We start from the raw sequence: 18,000 nt of genomic DNA on the forward strand, positions 1-18,000 counted from the left end.
AATTCATAGCACATTAAACTGCCCTTAAAAATATTGTCAGAATTAATTTAATATGACTTTAATCACTTTCAACCAAACAAAATGTGCCAATTTAAGTGCTGTATAAAATTGAATTTCATTAACTAAAAAATTTAGTATTTTAGCATTTCTCCAAGCAGTAAAACGAAACCACTGGTTCTTCATTAATACCTATCTAATGTAAAATGTATTTTTTTATAAATTTGTATGCTAAAATCTTAACATGCATACTGTCTTCCAAATTTTAAATAATTAATTATTTAAAATTTGGTATTATTTTGGTCGTATAAAGCCAAAATAAGGTATAGAAAATATTTTACTTATTCACATTTTTTTTTCCTACAGGTCTGTTGTTAATTTCATATATTTTAACAAAATGGATCACATGATCACATTTCTTACAGACATCATTTTAATGATTACTGAAGTCAGAACATCTATGCAATCAACTCTTCCAGAAATACTAGTCCCATCTTTCTGAAACAACTGTATAATGAATTCGCCTAAACAAGAGAATTATTGAATTCAATAATATTTATCATATCACTCAAGCAGAAATTAAAGATTTAATACATTCTTATCTTATAATACAGATAATTACAAAATGTTCGTATTCTTACAGTAATAACATAAATGTTGACAAAATACTAATTGATTACATATGCTATCATTTGTATAGTTTCATATTAGCAATTACATTCAATAAATATAAATATTAATTTTTTCATAGTTATATTTATTATTTAACACAAGAAGGATTAACACTTTATGAATTAAGCTTTTTATACTTTGCTCAGAAGTATTCGTTGGATTGTAATTTCCCCATCATTACAAAATACACAGTAAAATACAAATCATCGCTTTGCTGATAGTTGTGATTTCATACTAGTAATTTTATCTGATATAGTTCTGTCCATAACTCCACATAAACTCTGAATGTGATTCAATGCAGCAATATCTTTCTTTTCAAATGCAATTTTTGCTGCATCTTCAAGTAACCTGGAAAGAAAAAATAACAACATAAACATTCTCAGTATATGCAAGTGACTTTCAAATCTTCGATATTTGAAAATCATTCACTTACCTAGCTTTAACATAATACATCACTTTATTTTCCTCTTTTACTTTTGGCAAATATTTCTTCGCTTCATATATATTGTCATGCTTAACACACACATCCACAAAAGGCTAAATGATTAAAAATTAATAAATAATGAAATAAGCATTTTTCAAGTATTTTGCAGTTTTAAAATTAAAAAGTAAATAATGGTTATAATATAGTTATAAAATGAATAGAGAAGACTAGAGAGTTCTGCAGACGAGGGAAAAATTTAATTAAAAAAAGGGCTCATATTCTTTATTATTTATTATATTTGAAATATAAAATACATTTACACGATTTTTTCATTAGAGATTTTGTAAATACAGTTAATCTCAATTTTAGGACAGTAAAAGCCCATCAGCATTTAACTGACAATAAAGCTAAAGTAGCTGAAATATTTTAGAATTTTAGACATGCCCTCCCCCCAAAAGGAAAAAAAATGAGAGACTTGTAAAATCATTATAAAGAATGTTTAGGACAAACAGTATGATTTAGTGCCAGCAATGGATAAATGGTTATCATCATTTATCCAGTGCTGGGCACTAAATCATCCTGTCTCAACACAATCATAAGATTTTCACCTTAGTTTCATGCAAACCTGATTAGTTTTTGCTAAGATTGTTTAAAAAAAAGGGGGCATGAATCAACTGCTGTTTATCTATCTTTCCTCATATTTTGAAAAAATGATTAAAATTTGGAACCTGCCTCCCATGAAACAGCATGCAATGAAATATTTTCATATTTGTTGGATCCGGGCTTCAAGAAATGTGTGCTTTAATGTGCACAATATCCCACTTTATTTGAAAACAGATACATAATTGCAATTCTGCAAAAAATTTATAATAATCAATTCAAGTTTTTTATATGCTTAAGATGTTTCATTTTCATATATTTAGGGCCTGTTGACTTTTAATATCTTAAATGCTTTTTTTTTTGTCCCTTGGAAATCTTACATAATTTTAAATGTAGGATTTTGATATTCGGTAGACTTTGCAGGTTTTTGATATTCATACATAAGATGACTGTTTTTACAATTTTAGAATGGAAATTCCTTCCATTCATTTACTTTTCTACCATGAATTGCAATTTTTATACATTCATTATCAGGAATTTTCATGTATCCAGCATATGGCTTTCCCCAGGCTTTCCAGATAGCTGAGCTTTTATTTTACATATCAACAGATCTTTATTCAACTTATTCTTTACCCATATCTCTCACTGTATTACGTTGAACTGAAAATTTGTTCACAACATTTGAAATGAAAAATTTCAATCAGTCTATTCTTGCAATGTCGCCCCTCCTCCATTATCTTTCTGACTTCATAAGACCCCTGACAAAGAAATCAGATCTGATGAATGAGGAGTCTGCTTTCTTCAAGCCCAACAGCTGGGAAATGTACTATCAAAATAAATAATTACATTCCTTACTATCAAAATGCATTGTTGCTCTATTTTTCTGAAGTATAACTATTAGAAATGCCAACTAATCTTAATTGTAAGAAACAAAATCTGCCAGTAAGAAAATATGGAGTATACCAAGAAAACTATTACCTGCCCTTACCACCTTGGACAGAATAAATAGCCCATCATGTTTTTTTCGGTAAAAGGAGGGGACAGAGTCAGTCCAAATCAAAAAATTTTAGGTCAGTTTAAAATGAATGTTCATCAACCCATATCCTGCTGCTCTGGTGATTAACCATTCCACAAGTATGAAAAGTAGGTTCATCAGTAGACAAAGGGAGTTTTGTGAGATCTACAATTTGAGCAGCCTCACATGAATCAATAAATGAAATGCAAAATCTTCTTTTGAAGTGTATCAAATACCTAAATATGATAAGTCTTTATAAAATACTGTAGATTTCTCTAAATAAATGTTTGAAAAATGCAAAGTTCTCTGCTCATTTTGCAAACAGAAGATTTAAGGCTACAATACTTGCTTCTTCAACTCTTTGAACAATCTGTGCTGATGATGATGGCCTTCTTGAATGATATCCATCCAACACACATTCAGTTCTTAGATATCTGCTTCCCAACAATCTGATACTGGCCGTTATTCAACATGGTTTATGGAACTGATGCTGAAATTCATTGTGAATCTTGAATTAATGTGAACTGAATGTAGCTTAAACCACCTCAGTCCTGCACTAACAGCAACAAATTATTCTTCATTTGTTAGCATGATTCACTTTACTTTCAAGAAAACATACTCATAAATGTTTCTTAATAAAATGGATTGAGATTTACTTATATTTGCACTAAACTATAAATACTTTATATTTGCAATAAAATATGAAATACTTTAATGAGTACATGCTTATTTTTTTAACCATCTATTTATTTGAAGCTGAATAATTTTAACATTACTGAACAAGAAAAATGCATTTACCTCATAACCTATGGGTGATTTTTTTGAGCGTGAAAATTTCTCTAATTCTAACCAGTCTCCACCATCAGCTAAAACTGTTATTTGTAACCACCAGTACCTGCAGACAGAAGGAAATTTATAACTTTAAAATGGACAGAAGGAAATTTATAAACTTATAAATTCCTGACACTACTTTTTTTAATGCCTGCTACACTTTTTTGAGCATATGGCGCCTGACACTAAAGATGCATATACAATAAGGCATTTTTTTCTGCAAGCTTTTATTATAATTATTACTATTATTATTGCTTAGTTACTTATTTGTCATATGAAAATTTTGAAGAAAATTCACTACAAAAATGATATGATGATCAAATTTTAGATAAGACAAAATGATTCATCTTGATTTGATCATTTTTAACACTTTATAGTGCCAAATGAAAAGATTGCATTTTGAATATGTTAATTTTCATATATCTACACATCAAACAATTCCTCAAGTATTACTGATGTAGTCATTGCTATATAATTCAAGAAATTTCATAATAAAATCAAATCTATTTGTTTGCATTATATTCAAGAGAGAAAAGAAATGTAATCAGAATCTCTATATGACAGCACATATGTATGTATGCACGTGTAGAAATTTAAAAATAATTAAAAGTAATATGAAGAAAGTATCCAATTAAATAATACAAATACAGTAGTAACAAATAATTAGAGCAGAATATGTTTTCCCAACTGATATTGAAAAATAAAATATGTAAGATTTCATATGTAAAACTGTCAATCCATTTTGGAAATGAGTAAATATTAGAATCGTAGATAACTTTTTCTTTCTTTTTTTTTTTTTTTCTATTGCTAACATATGAAAGACTGGCCAAAAGCAAAAAAATATCTGAAGAAGAAATAAAACATGTAAATAGAAATATCTTGTGAGTAAGTACATTAATTTAAAGTAAAATACTGATAATGAATCACAAGCATGAGCAATGATCAAATGTAGATAATAAAAAACTGAAAGTGATACATTGTATCTCTAATGCACACTGTGGGGGGGGGAAGGAAACATCTATATCTCCTGTTCTACTAGACCAATTGATGAAATTCAACTTGTGTTTTTCGTCTTGGATATGTATTATATTTATACATAGCATTGTTCTATAGGTATTTTGACAGAAAATCTGACTTTATCTGAAATGACATGCTAATTTTTTTTTCATATTTCGATTCAATGAAATTCGAATATTCTTTCGAAATAATGCTGATTGCTAAGTTTTGTACAAATCGCACAAGTGGGTTTCAAAAAATTAGCTCTCAAAATTTTAGCTTTTCATTGTTAATTGAATTTCATATATATATTTATTAATATCTCTTTTTTATTAAACTTATTTGATTTTTCCTTTTGTATTTTGAAACTTGGGTTCATTTCAAATAAAGTTTGCTAATTTTTTATGACTTATTTTTAAAATTTGTATTTTTAAATAATTTTTATAAATTTTTTGAAAAAAAAATTTGAATTATAACCTATAAAATTTTTGCCATCATCTTAAAGATGATGCATTTCTAAGCATACCTGTTTTTATTCAAAATTTTCTAAGATACATGTGAATTTACATTTTGGCATGTTTAGAAATTTGCATAATTATTATAATTGATAAGGAAAATACTGTTTATGCACTTTGTTAAAATTATTTGAAAGTATGAATGATGACTTTTTTCCCCGCTCTTGAACAAAGAAAAAAGGCAAACGAAAATACATTGCTATTCTTGGCGCAAACTGGAAAAAAAATTGCCAAGATAAATTATTGAATTTCTCAATAAATTTCACACCAAAAATTATAAAATTTATTATCCAGGCATAATTTGAATCGTAGAATCGAAATATGGAAAAATATTGATACATTATTTCAGAAAAAGTCCAATTTTGTGTCAAAATACTTATGTTAGAAAAATGCTATACATAAATCTAATATATATCATAGGTCGCACTTTCGATACATGGAAAACGCAATTTGAATTTCGTCAATCAGCCCAGTAGAACTTTACTAACAGTAGAACTACTTAACTTTAATAAAGTAAAAATTTCAAAGGTTAATAAAAATTATTACTTTAATAATCAAAATACACTCAGAAAATCTCTTGATTATACTGCATAATTAATCATTATTTTACAAAATTATTACAGATAACAACAGATACAATATGCAAAATAATAAAATAACTAAATTAAAAGTCAGTTCTAAATGTCAAAACTAAATCTACCGTTTATCGGGAACTTTAAATTCTTTTCGTAAATCATCAGCAAGTTTGAATTCCCTTTGAGTTAAAAGCTGTTTCATTGTCTGATGCAATGAAAGGTCACAAAAATTCTGAGGAAATTTCTCTTCAAACATACTTTGATATTTCATTAATTTTAATTGATCTTCTGTTATCTAAAACGAAAAGGCAGACAGATCATTTAAAAGTACATGTAATTCTTATAAAAAAGTCTTGGCAATTTATATAGTATACTATTCATATATTCTGTTTAAAGCACACTACCATATTTTAGCCATTTTATAATTTAAAAATTTGCTAAATACTTTTACCTGAATTGCAAACTCATTTTTAGCTTTTTTGTACGAATTCAGGGCTTCTTGCAATGCACTTGATCTTTTTTCTACTTTCTATAAAAGAAAACAAAATTATTTTTAAATTACACTTATAATGATTTCATTATAATTAGAAAAGATTTACAAAATATTTCTTAAAATCCTAAAAGTTAACTGAAATTCTTAAACTTTAAATGTTTCTAAAACTACTTATAATAATAAAAAAAAAAAAAAAAAAAAAAAATGAAGAATTTAACATAATAATTGGCAAAAATTGTATCACTGACTGTAATTTCATTGGAACTTAGTCTAGCATTATTAAAGCATTACTGTTACAGTTGTTAATGCACAGAAATGTAGTGCTTGATGTGAAAATTATAACTGAAAGAGAAATGGGGCTCAGAACAGCACTGCAACTTTCTTGTCATGCGCTACTATAACAACTACAGTTTGATAATGGTGGACTAAGGTCCAATGAAACTGCAGTCAGCAATAAAATTAGTCATGCTAATTTTTACATTGAATTTCACTTTTTTAAACTCTTAAAATTACATACAGTTATTTTCCTCAAGCTGTTTATTATGGTTCAATTTCATTAAAAAATCACACAAAAATGACAATTATTCTAAAGTAAAATATAGTTTAATTTACATTTACTTAAAAATTGCAATATAATTTTACATTCTAGCGTTTTTAAAAATATTTTTTTAGCTCATATGAATACCTTTCAAATCTTCAATCAATAACGCTTCCCCAAGAAGAATAAAAAATTTTCTTCTTGGGGAAAATTTTTCTTGGCTTTAAAATCATTATAATATTAATAATATCTTCCTTTATCAAACTAAATTACTTAGCACTTTAAATTCATAGACTTTTTGAAATGATAGCATTACCATCAATGTATAAATTTTCTAAAAAATTTGGGGAAAGGGGAAATAATATTATAACTAATCACATATTAATCTAGTATCATTCTAGCTAACTGCTTCTGCTACAAGGCATTTATATCAAAATAATTTCTAAATGTAAAATAATAATAACAGCAACTGCAAAAGATATACTAAGTTGTGTATTATATTTTTACTGTTGTCACTCATACTTACTTTAGTCTGATAACTCTCCATTACAAAACAATGACCTTCAGAATTGAAATCACTTTCTTGTGAATAACTTTCTCGTAGTTGTTCGAGATCTTGTTCCTTGCACAGCTTGTAATAAAAGAAAATTATTCCAATACTTATATATACATCCATACCCACATAATATTTTAGTTTTATAATGCAGTTTCTTTTTAAACAAAATTACATAATCCATTACCTTTAGGTACAAACTATGTGCAACAGGAAACTGGCGAATTTTCATGTGGAAGTCACCTTTCGATAAAGTAGTTTTCAAGTAGCGTATTACAGAGTAAACTAAATGATTATAAAAACAAATATTAATAATTTTGTATATTATTTCAATAGTGAGTACTAAAATATAGTTTCAATACACAAACTTTTCCAAAAAGTGTTATTGCTCACTTAAATCTGTGTCACCACTTTCAATTGCTTTGACCATAGCTTGCGTTTCTTGCCTCAATTTGATTAACAGTGGAACTTGTTCAGAAGCCCGTGTTTCATAATCAAGTAGCTAAATATTTAAAATTCAAAATAAAAATGCTTCATTATGTAAACATGTAATAAAATCAACACTTAAATATAAATAACGTAAATGATTAGATGTTCTAAAAATAATGCTGCTCAAATTATTTTATATACATTTGAAGAATTTTAAAAAAAAATTCAATTAAAAAAAAATAAACGTAACGAGAAAGTATTAGGGTGGATCAAATAAAAAATGGAACAATAGCCACAAAATGAAAAGGTATTACTTATTTTCAAATGTAATCATCAAAATTACACAAGTACTTATCCCACTGTTGCACCAAGTGAACCCTGTTCGTAGATGGAGTTTGGCTGAGATTGAAACCAGTTCCAAACTGTGTCCATGACTTTATTGTTGAAGTGAAACATGGTGAATTGTCAGGGCTGTATAGTGGGCGTTCTAACACACTCCACCAAAAAGCCAAAAACGTGCAAGCATGTTGAATGTACAAGTGGCCGTATGTGCCCATGCATTGTCATGGAGCAAAAGCACTCCAGAGGACAACATGCCTGGTCGCTCAGCTTTGATTGCTGCATGCAAAGGTTCCAGGGTATTGCAGTATTGATCAGTGTTGATTTTTTTACTTGGAGCCAGGAACTTAATGAGAAGCAGGCCTTTTATATATATATAAAAAAATCAGCATGATTTTGCTCTTATTCTGCATCATCCTGGACTTCTTTGGTGGTGGGATGCTGAAATGTTTCTACTGTTGGCTTTGTCATTTGCTTTCTAGTTGGTAATGATGGCAACAGGATTCATCACCTGCAACAACACTGTCTGAGAAATTGTCCTCAGCATGATATCAGAGAAGTTGGTGCAAGGACAATTCCATGCAGAGGTGGCTTCACAATTCCATGGAAAGCCACCTCTGATTGTCTGTGAGACTGTGTGGCACTCACTCTGAACTCAGTTTCCTGTACAGCAGTTTCTCCATATGATGGTATAAAACAGAACTGAAACTCACACCCACCTTCTCATTGATGCATTGTCTGTTTACACAAATGATCTGGTCAACTTCATTCACTGAAGTGTCCATGACGATAAGTTGACTTTGACCAGATCATGCATCATCTTTCAAAGATTCCTGTCCCTCATAGAAATGCTTGTGCCAGTCCTGCACATGAGTCTGTGACAGTGACTGTTCTTCATACACTGTTTTCATTCACCGATGCACTTCACGAACTCCAACATCTTCTGCTATTAAAGAACTAATAACATTACATTCCTTCTCTAGTCGCAAACATTATGCAGACACAGGTGAAATGACAAATGATTGCCTGCAGGATGACACTGTTGGCTGACTGCCAGCACATATCATGAGGTTCTGTGTGTCTGCCTAGGTCAAGTCCATTCCAAAATAGGGGCTGTCTTTCTTAGCTCCCAGACTTTCTTTACATTCAGTTTTCATGAGTCACACAAAAACATCAAATTATAACCAATATTCCACTTTCATTTGATCCACACTCGGACAGCAAAGTCATGGACACAGTTTGAAACTGGTGTCAATCTCAGCCAAACTCTTTCTATGAATGAGGCATTAACCACTTGGTGCAACATTGGGCCAAGTGCTTGTGTAATTTTGGTACTAACATTTGAAAATAAATAATACCTTTCATTTTGTGGCTACTGTTCCATTTTCGTTTGATCCACTCTTATAAATCAAAACAGAAAACCTTTTTATAAATTCCTGCAAACTTAAGTTATGTTATGTTAAAAGTTTCGAGACCATTGGTTAAATAGTTTAACTTCTAGGTACCATGTTATATCTGAAATTCCTATATTGTTAAATGTTAAATATGAAACTACTTGCCGTTAAAGGGAGTGATCGTATAGTGAAACGTGTACAGCATTTTTGCGTTGTGAAAAAAATGCATTCCGGGACCGCGCCGTGAGAGGATCGAAAACATAAAACATATACAAGATATAAAGGAAAAGTTCATATTAAATATATAAAGAAAACATACTGTAAGAGGTTCCAGATTAAATATCAGTTTATTCAATTACAACACAATAAGAAAAATCTTAACCTCATCTGAGAGTCTGTTCATTTAAATTCATAAAAAAAACTTAAGGTTTGTCTGGTGATTTAAAAGAAAGGAAAGGGAAACAATTTATGGCCTGAGAGTTAAATTTTAGATTCGACGTTGTTTTTACTGCTAAGGACGTTTTTGGAAAAACTTGCCTAAAGTTCCAACACACCAAAAAAAATAATACTTATCTTGAGTGGACATCTTGAAGTGGAGGAGAGCTCATATCTTAGCTCTATCCTTACGTCACTTGGCAAATCCGCAAGACAGAGACTCAAACGGCACGACAATAAATTACATCAGCTATACCGTCAAATCTTACGCCTGCTACTGTTTTCCATAGAAGAAAATTATTCCCACTGGAAGCAAGAGAACAGCTTACACCGCACGGGTGTCTGCCCAGACTCTCAGCTCCACCAAGGAAAACGTAGACAATTAAGCTAGGCATTTTAGAGAACGGCTAACGCAGGCTTCCAGTTGACTAAGGTGACATAATTCCTTCTGTTTTCAAGTCGGAGTTCAGAGGACATCGTCCTGACTTTTGCCGATACAGATAGAGACCCAAGTCTCTGTTAATTTTTTTGTTATTCGCTCAACAGTTTTTTTTTTTTTTTTCTTCTTCGCATTTTTGAGAAAACCTGCGGCCGGGGAGCATAATTGCCGCTGCCCGCCGGAAGCACAGCTCGATGCCGACTAAATCTTTTCCTTTCTCCTTCGCAACACCCACAAGTTTTTTCTCAACAACAAGTCCGTCAAGCCCGAAAGTCAGCGAATCCAAGCAGTGAGTGCCTAAGCGAGTCAAGAGTAAGTGTGTCTCGCCTCTTAACCAAACGCGGCCGGGGAGCATATTTGCCGCTCCCCGCCGGAAAACATCCCGCTTCGTAATTACATTTTGTCCAGCAAGCCCGAAAATCAGCGAGTCAGTCAGAGAGTGCCTAAGCGAGTCCAGAGTAAGTGTGTCTCGCCTCTTAACCAAACGCGGCCGGGGAGCATATTTGCTGCTCCCCGCCGGAAAACATCCCGCTTCGTAATTACATTTTGTCCAGCAAGCCCGAAAATCAGCGAGTCAGTCAGAGAGTGCCTAAGCGAGTCCAGAGTAAGTGTGTATCCAACTCGAATTTCCTTCGTCTCCTTCACAAAACGGGCTCCCACTATGGCTTCACTTATCGCCCCCTTAATTATGGCAAAATCTTCGTTTTCAACTCCAGAATGCGGAAATAAGGGTGATCGCGCATGCGCGCCCTTCTTCACTTAGCCAACAACCGGACCCTCAATCGCCAAAAACCTGAATGACTTACATTGAAAGACAAGTAGCAACCTTTGACCTTTCCGTCACGTACTTTCCTCTCTTAAGGTCAACTAACAATGAAAATTCTTTCTCGAACATTCTAAAGCGCGCGAAATCATGACTTGGCGAAAATTGCCTCCCTTTCCCTGCTTCTTTCACAATGAATAAAAGTTTGTACAAGATTTAGAAATAGAGGAAAATAAATAATACTCTTTTAAACTAAATAATATTTCCAGAAGCATCTGTTTTTCCCCAAAATTAAAGCCTTAAATTAAATAATTCAGAATCAAAATAAAATTTAAATTTCCATAAATCATAAAATCATTCACCTAATTTTTTTATAACGCTATCAGATAATTTCTCTACATAACAGTTATTGAAATACCAAAAGTAACCATAATGCCAACATTCATAATTATGGATGCAGTGCTATGCACTGTTAGCTTTGAATTTCCTGCACCAGTCTACTGAGCAGCATTAGTCTATGTGGTATGGTTTGTCTTGGTGCTAATTAGTGTACATTTCTATGCACAGCATTTTATGATTTTCTTAAAACCAACATTTTACTTCTGGTTACCTTACCTAGAGACTTCCAAGTAGTAAATATGATGAATTTTTAGATTTATGATCCTTTCCATTGCAATACTGAAAACAGTAAACTGTCACTGAATGAAAGAGAACAGTTAAATGGAATTTCAATGACACCAGACATAAAAAGAAATTTTAAGCAGAAGGTATGGTTAATTTTTGGACCTCACTACCACTTAAAATGGAACTGTACAATGGTGCTTTAAAAATTATAATTTAGTTTGCTTCTACATATCTGTATGAGAAAAGGTTTTCAACTCTAAGTCAAATAAAATCAAAGTACAAAAATCAATGTGATGTATGTGACAATTTCTGACTTCAGCTTACAAACACAGGTACAAAAAATGACAGCCTTATACATTTCATTAATATGAGAACAAATGTTTATTTAATTTTTAGTTAATAAGATAAAATTTCCCAAACTATAATAGCCTCGAAATATTAAAAATGAATATATCTTTTCTTTGATGAATTTAATAAAATATTAAGTTAAATAAATTTTAACTGTATTTTAAAAATACCAGAAGTAACATGCTAAAAAATTCCTCTTAAAGGGGACAAGAGTACAGTGGTCTACAGAGCATTTTTATTTATAAAAGTGATCTCCGTTTGAAAAAAGCTTGGCAAATTCTGATCCCACTCCAAAAATCATGGTATATGACAGAAAGACCTTCCATAACCCCAGTTTTCCACCATTGAACAGAAGAGAAAAACACTGAAAAGGTTGAAGCAACTATTAATGAATGTCATCAAAAGAATATTGAAAGAAATGCCGAATGTCATTAAGAGACTATTGAAAGAAATGCATTTCTCACAAAATACCTGTTACAGAATTTTATCAGAAGATTTAGGAATGAGACACTTGGCTGGAAATTTGTAGTTTGTTATGCTCACACAGCAGTACAAATGCAAATGCTAAACCAAGGAGGAATTCTTCCCTTTGGGAGAATTTCATAGTTTCAGGAGGAAAATGTTATCAAACATTTATTTAGCTGTTCGGTATTTTGCTTTAGTTTATGAATACAAAACAAACTACTTTTATTCACATTTCAGTATTTATCAACATTTTCTATACTTTTTGTTGTTTAATTAATAAAACATGTTAAAAAATAATCTAAATCTAAATAAATTTATACATGTTTTTCAGGTTTTGGAAAGGAGAAGGGGGAATGAACTTCTAGCAATGGTGAAAGGGGTACATGGGGCAAAAAAGAATGAGAACCCCTGGCCTAAACATTTATTATGACTTGAAGAAGGAAGAGTAGTGTTTGAGCTCTTAAAGCTCTGTTTGTCCAAAAATTTTGATCAAGAACGACATGGTGTTTGTGTTTCACTCAGAATACTAACTCACTTTTGCTCAGTAATTTTTTTTTTCTATTCTCACAGATGAAAGTTCTCAAAGGGGTACAATTCAGTGATGCGGATGAGGTGCCTTCCCCCCCCCAAAAAAAAATGTGCTACATGACTCAAAGAGAAGACTGGTCAAGAGCTCCAATACTATTTTCAGTAAAAAACAAATACGTTGGGATAAGATTTACTGATGTCAGTGGGAAATACTTTGAACGGAACCAATATAAGTAAGGTTAAAGCTTAAAACAAAAGGACATTTCAGGTTATTTTTAGGTACACCCTCCCAAAATCACATATAATATTTATCATGCATAAACCACATCATCAGTAAATACTTTTTTCTCAGAGATTAAATTATATTAAAAGCTAATGTTTCAAGAAATACAAATTAAAATTTTTATTTGGAATTATGAATAATCGCATTTAAAAATGGTTATTTTATAATAAGAAAAGAGGAGAAAAGTAAAAATTTAATAGTGGGAAGATTCTTTTCTTTTAATCTATTACACAAGACTGCTTTTAAAATCATAAATCTAATAGCAGTATTTTTCAGCCGAGTAAAATGCTAATTATTATAAAATATTTACTAAAAAAATAAACATTTAACATAAAGTAACATAATATATAAACTTACTTTTACAGCTAAGGAAGGATGACCGTAGTCCATAGCCTTATTAGAAATCTCAGCATAAGAAATTCCAGGTGTACATCCAAGTTTCTCAGCAACTGCTCGAGCAGTTTGTTCTGGATCTAAATTGGTACGTTTCACCTAAAAAATATAAAGAAACCATTAAAGATTACAGATAATATCTCAGTGATAAGTAACAGATTGTATAATGAGCCAGACATTTACATGCTTGCAAATTCTTTGAAATTCCACATCTACATCTTTCCTAATGCAACACTTAATCATCCTAATGCAACACCACTGAGAAGATAAGTGTGACTAAGTTAACCTGTCAATCACCCCCTTTTCATTTTTGACTCATTCTGGGGAGCTGGAAAAACATGCTGTGATGAAGGCTTGAGGACTACGGTCTAGCCCACATTTTACCCCGATGAGAGTCTGCCATTACTAACGGATGACGATGCATTTCCTGCGAACGCATCTCTCTAGGGGCGAACAGTGAACTGGTTAACTATGGTCATACATTTTGTCAAAAAATTTTCAAAAAATCTTTTTAATTTTTTGGCATTTTTCTGTTATTTAGACCGGATTCAGAAATGTAAATACATGCATTTATGTACTTAGGTATGTGTGTCTCTCTCACACACACATGCATATATATATGTCTTTCTGAATTCAGTCCCAATAACAGAAAAGTACCAATTTTTTTGTGAGTGAACTGGTGAAGTCAGACACAGAGCTAATGGAATTTTGCATTTTCCACCTCCTATAAAATGAGTGCAATTCCTTTTTTTTTTTTTTTTAAATAACTCTGTGACATTTGTATTTATTTTAATATTCACTGATGTCGCATTAATAACTCTGTGACATTCGTATTTATTTTAATATTCACTGATCTCACATTAGTCTAATATTTTATTTTTTTCAGAAGGAGGTTCCCATTTTATACATTTTTATTGATTTTGCTTTTATGTCTACACATTTTTATAATTGTCAGACTAGTTTTGGATGAGGGAAGATCACATCGTTAAATAATTTCTTTTAGCTTTATTAAGCAATTTAAGTTTATCAATAATAATATGTGTGTATAATGAATACAAAAATTCTTAATAAACATTTATACAATTTGCATAATTAATAAAAGTCGCTGCTAATATTTATATTATGGGCTGAGCTATAAGTTTACATTTAATCAACTGTTGAAAGAATTGAGTAACAATTTAAAAGTGTCAGATTTAATTTAAACATCAGGTTTTTCAATTATATTTATTTTATCACATAAAGAAAACATAATATAATTGAAAGTCACATTTTATTATCACATGGAAGTTCCCATAACAAAATTAAATACCTACCTTATAGCATGCCCAATGATCCAGTATTCGACTAGCCCCTTCTGTATCAGGTATCTTTAAGTACTGACATATACAAATGGCATAAGCATAATGGCGTCGGAGTACAAGTCGATCCAAAAGGACAGGAAGTGTTAAAAATTCCAATCTGTTTCAATTATCAAGAATTTTACAATACCCATTTGACACACACTACTTTCTTTTCATACCAGAATAACTAGGATTGAAAAACGTGTTTACAGCAGAAAATTATATCTTCTAATATACACATGCACAGGAAATAAATTTCACTTTGTAGTATTATATTTTTTTACTTTCTAAATTTGAAAATACTGAATTAAAAATAAATGAGCTACAGACAGCAAAATAAAGGAAAGGAAATAAATCATTCATAAAGGAAATCTAGAGTTGGTTATCCATTTTAAACGTCTTATAAATACATAATATGCATAAAAAGTGCAATTGACTTAGTTATCAGTTACAACACATTATAAAAATAACTCTAACTAAGCAATAATAATAATATAATATAAGATAACTAAGCAATTCTTTAATAATTTTTCATGTATAGAAAATGACAACAATGCTCCATGCAACAAAAGTGAAATACAGTCAAAAGTCGTTAATTTGGACACCCATAATCCGGAATGATCTATAATCCGGACCTCAAAGCTTCAAACTTTCTGCGCATGCGTCGCGTTGACACATGCGCGTAAGGCCTTTACGGCTGAGAATATACTTGTGCGCGTGCACAAAATACATTTACGAATGCGCGTTTAATGTATAACGAACGGTATAAGCTAAGCTAAAATTATTTAATTATCTATTTCAGTTAATGTTGCAGACTGCGTTGTTCCTTAATCTTCGAATTGGATTCGGCTTATTATTTTTTGCAGACTGTTAGAGTAATTTTATAAAAGTAAGCTTGAACTTTCGATTATGTCAAACAGAATTTCTGATATACATTTATCAATATGTAAATGATGTACAAAGCGAAAGTATGTTTCGAAGTTCATTAAACAAAAAGTGGAATTGCTACAAAAAATGGTATCCAAATGTAGTATTTCATCTTGATGTACTCCATCTTTGATATGATTTAAATCAAATTCCTCGTCATTATAATTTGTTTCCGATAGCGAAGAAAGTGACAGAGGTTATTGAAAACGAAAAAATTTCAATTGACAAATTAGTCGGTATTCTCGACACAGCAATTATAGGACTTGAACAGCGGAACTTTGTAACTGAACAAGAAATTATGTCTGTTTAAAGAATTAAAGAGAATGTATTATCACATAAAAAATGAAGCAACTTAAACAACTTACATTGAAAGAAATGTTTAATAAAGTAAACAAATAAATATTACGCTTTTTTTTGTAAATTTTGATATCCTTTAGATCATAATTGTTCTTTATTTCATAAATTATGGTTTCATATTTTTAATTTTATAATTTTTGCATGCCATCTTACCAGATTTAAACTGATGATCTATAATCCGGAAAAATCGATAATCCGGAATCGCCGAAGTCCCGACTAGTCCGGATTAACGACTTTTGACTGTATATTATAATTATGCTTTATTACTTAATTTCCCCTTCTTCCATGATCCTTCCCTCATCCCCCCCAAAAAAAGCCTTGAAAAAAACCAATTAATCGGACTGAAAACATCATCACAAACATGAAGGGCTGAGTAATAGTAACATGAACATGTATACAGAAAATTGTTTAGAGAAAAATTACATATTCAACAAAAATAATAATAATAATTACAAAATAGATAAATTTCATGCAATCCATAGAATTTCCTGTATTAAGTAAGGATACTGTGTATAGGTTATAGGTAAACCTATTACATTGACTCGTACAGCATTTAACACTCGAAGTGTCTGGCACATTTTTACAAATGGCTCTGGATCCATATCAGGAACAAAATTTTTCCCAAATGCAGCAGCCTTAAAGAAACAAATGTGAATTACAACATAAGAACACTGCATAAAAATCCTTACATGAATAATGAATTGACACTTGAAAAATTAAAAGGAAAAAATTAACTAATAAAAAAAAGAGAGAGAGAGCTAGTGGTCAGGAAGTTCAGATTTTGAAAACTGTACAGTATTACAATTGATTGGAAAATTTACATACATATGCACACCAAAACATAATTCTGTGACCAATATGTTAGTCATTAATAAGACTATTTCTCATTTAGTTTTATGATATTTTCCAGACACAAGTTATATGTAAGGATACTAAATGCTCAGAATTTATTTTCCCTTGTATAAGATGCTGCCATATATAAGATGCAGCTTGATTTTGGGACCCAAAACTGAACAAAATAAAGTATTATTTGGTTTATGGACTGTTTTTAATTAGCCTGTTGGAATAGAATTTAATATGAAAAAAACATGATGTGGATAACACGACTTCCTTGTATGGGCTATTATATTATACACAGTTTGGGTGCATTTCATTTAAACTTATGTCCACGAATTTCATTACAGACTAAATTTCTCATTCAATTAATTCAATTCTCACTTTGTGACAAGGCAAAAATGCTAACACAAAATATCGTCATTAAAAATTGTAAAATACAGAAAAACATAACACCAGATACAGTTAAACCAGTTAAATTTTTTTTATATAATTTAAATTACAAGTTCCTATGCAAAAAAAAAAAAAAAAAAAAAAAAAAAAAAGCAATTTGGACAGCGGACGTGAAGGCAGATTTTTCGGTCCACAATTGAAAGTTTATTTTTGGTCTCACTGGCAAAAAGACAATAACAGTGCAGAAAATGACTTAATTCACTATTCTACTAAGAGTTTTCAAATGTCATCAAATGGTGATTTCATTAGGGTTAGTGCAATTTAAATAACTTTTAAATTGTTGATAATTCTACAACTAATGTATGCATACTAACTAAAGGCATAGCAGCCTTATAACAAAACATAAGAATAACATAATTACATCACTTTTAAAGCAAAAAATGCACAATTTACCAACATACGAGGATAAAAAAACTGTCATCGAGGTGGGTAACAGAGTG

General features: G+C 30.7%; 1 protein-coding gene across 2 annotated transcripts in view; it reads right to left on the bottom strand.

Moving 5' to 3' along the window:
• Positions 1 to 565: 565 nt before the first annotated feature.
• Positions 566 to 18,000, bottom strand: part of Vps16A (vacuolar protein sorting 16) — a 68,260-nt gene continuing 50,825 nt past the window's right edge. For both annotated transcript variants that reach the window (XM_085807524.1, XM_085807519.1), the window contains exons 13-23: positions 16,781 to 16,908; positions 14,963 to 15,107; positions 13,614 to 13,748; positions 7,603 to 7,711; positions 7,397 to 7,494; positions 7,183 to 7,287; positions 6,077 to 6,154; positions 5,751 to 5,920; positions 3,507 to 3,603; positions 1,103 to 1,206; positions 566 to 1,017 (exon numbers count right to left, since the gene is read on the bottom strand). In XM_085807524.1, the coding sequence (XP_085663650.1) occupies positions 873 to 1,017; positions 1,103 to 1,206; positions 3,507 to 3,603; positions 5,751 to 5,920; positions 6,077 to 6,154; positions 7,183 to 7,287; positions 7,397 to 7,494; positions 7,603 to 7,711; positions 13,614 to 13,748; positions 14,963 to 15,107; positions 16,781 to 16,908 (1,314 nt within the window). In that variant the 3' untranslated portion in view covers positions 566 to 872. The remainder of the gene's footprint in view (positions 1,018 to 1,102; positions 1,207 to 3,506; positions 3,604 to 5,750; positions 5,921 to 6,076; positions 6,155 to 7,182; positions 7,288 to 7,396; positions 7,495 to 7,602; positions 7,712 to 13,613; positions 13,749 to 14,962; positions 15,108 to 16,780; positions 16,909 to 18,000) is intronic.

Source organism: Stegodyphus dumicola, chromosome 1, assembly GCF_044657685.1.
Source record: "Stegodyphus dumicola isolate Sdum_Otavi_A_Nest chromosome 1, ASM4465768v1".
NCBI lineage: Eukaryota > Metazoa > Arthropoda > Arachnida > Araneae > Eresidae > Stegodyphus > Stegodyphus dumicola.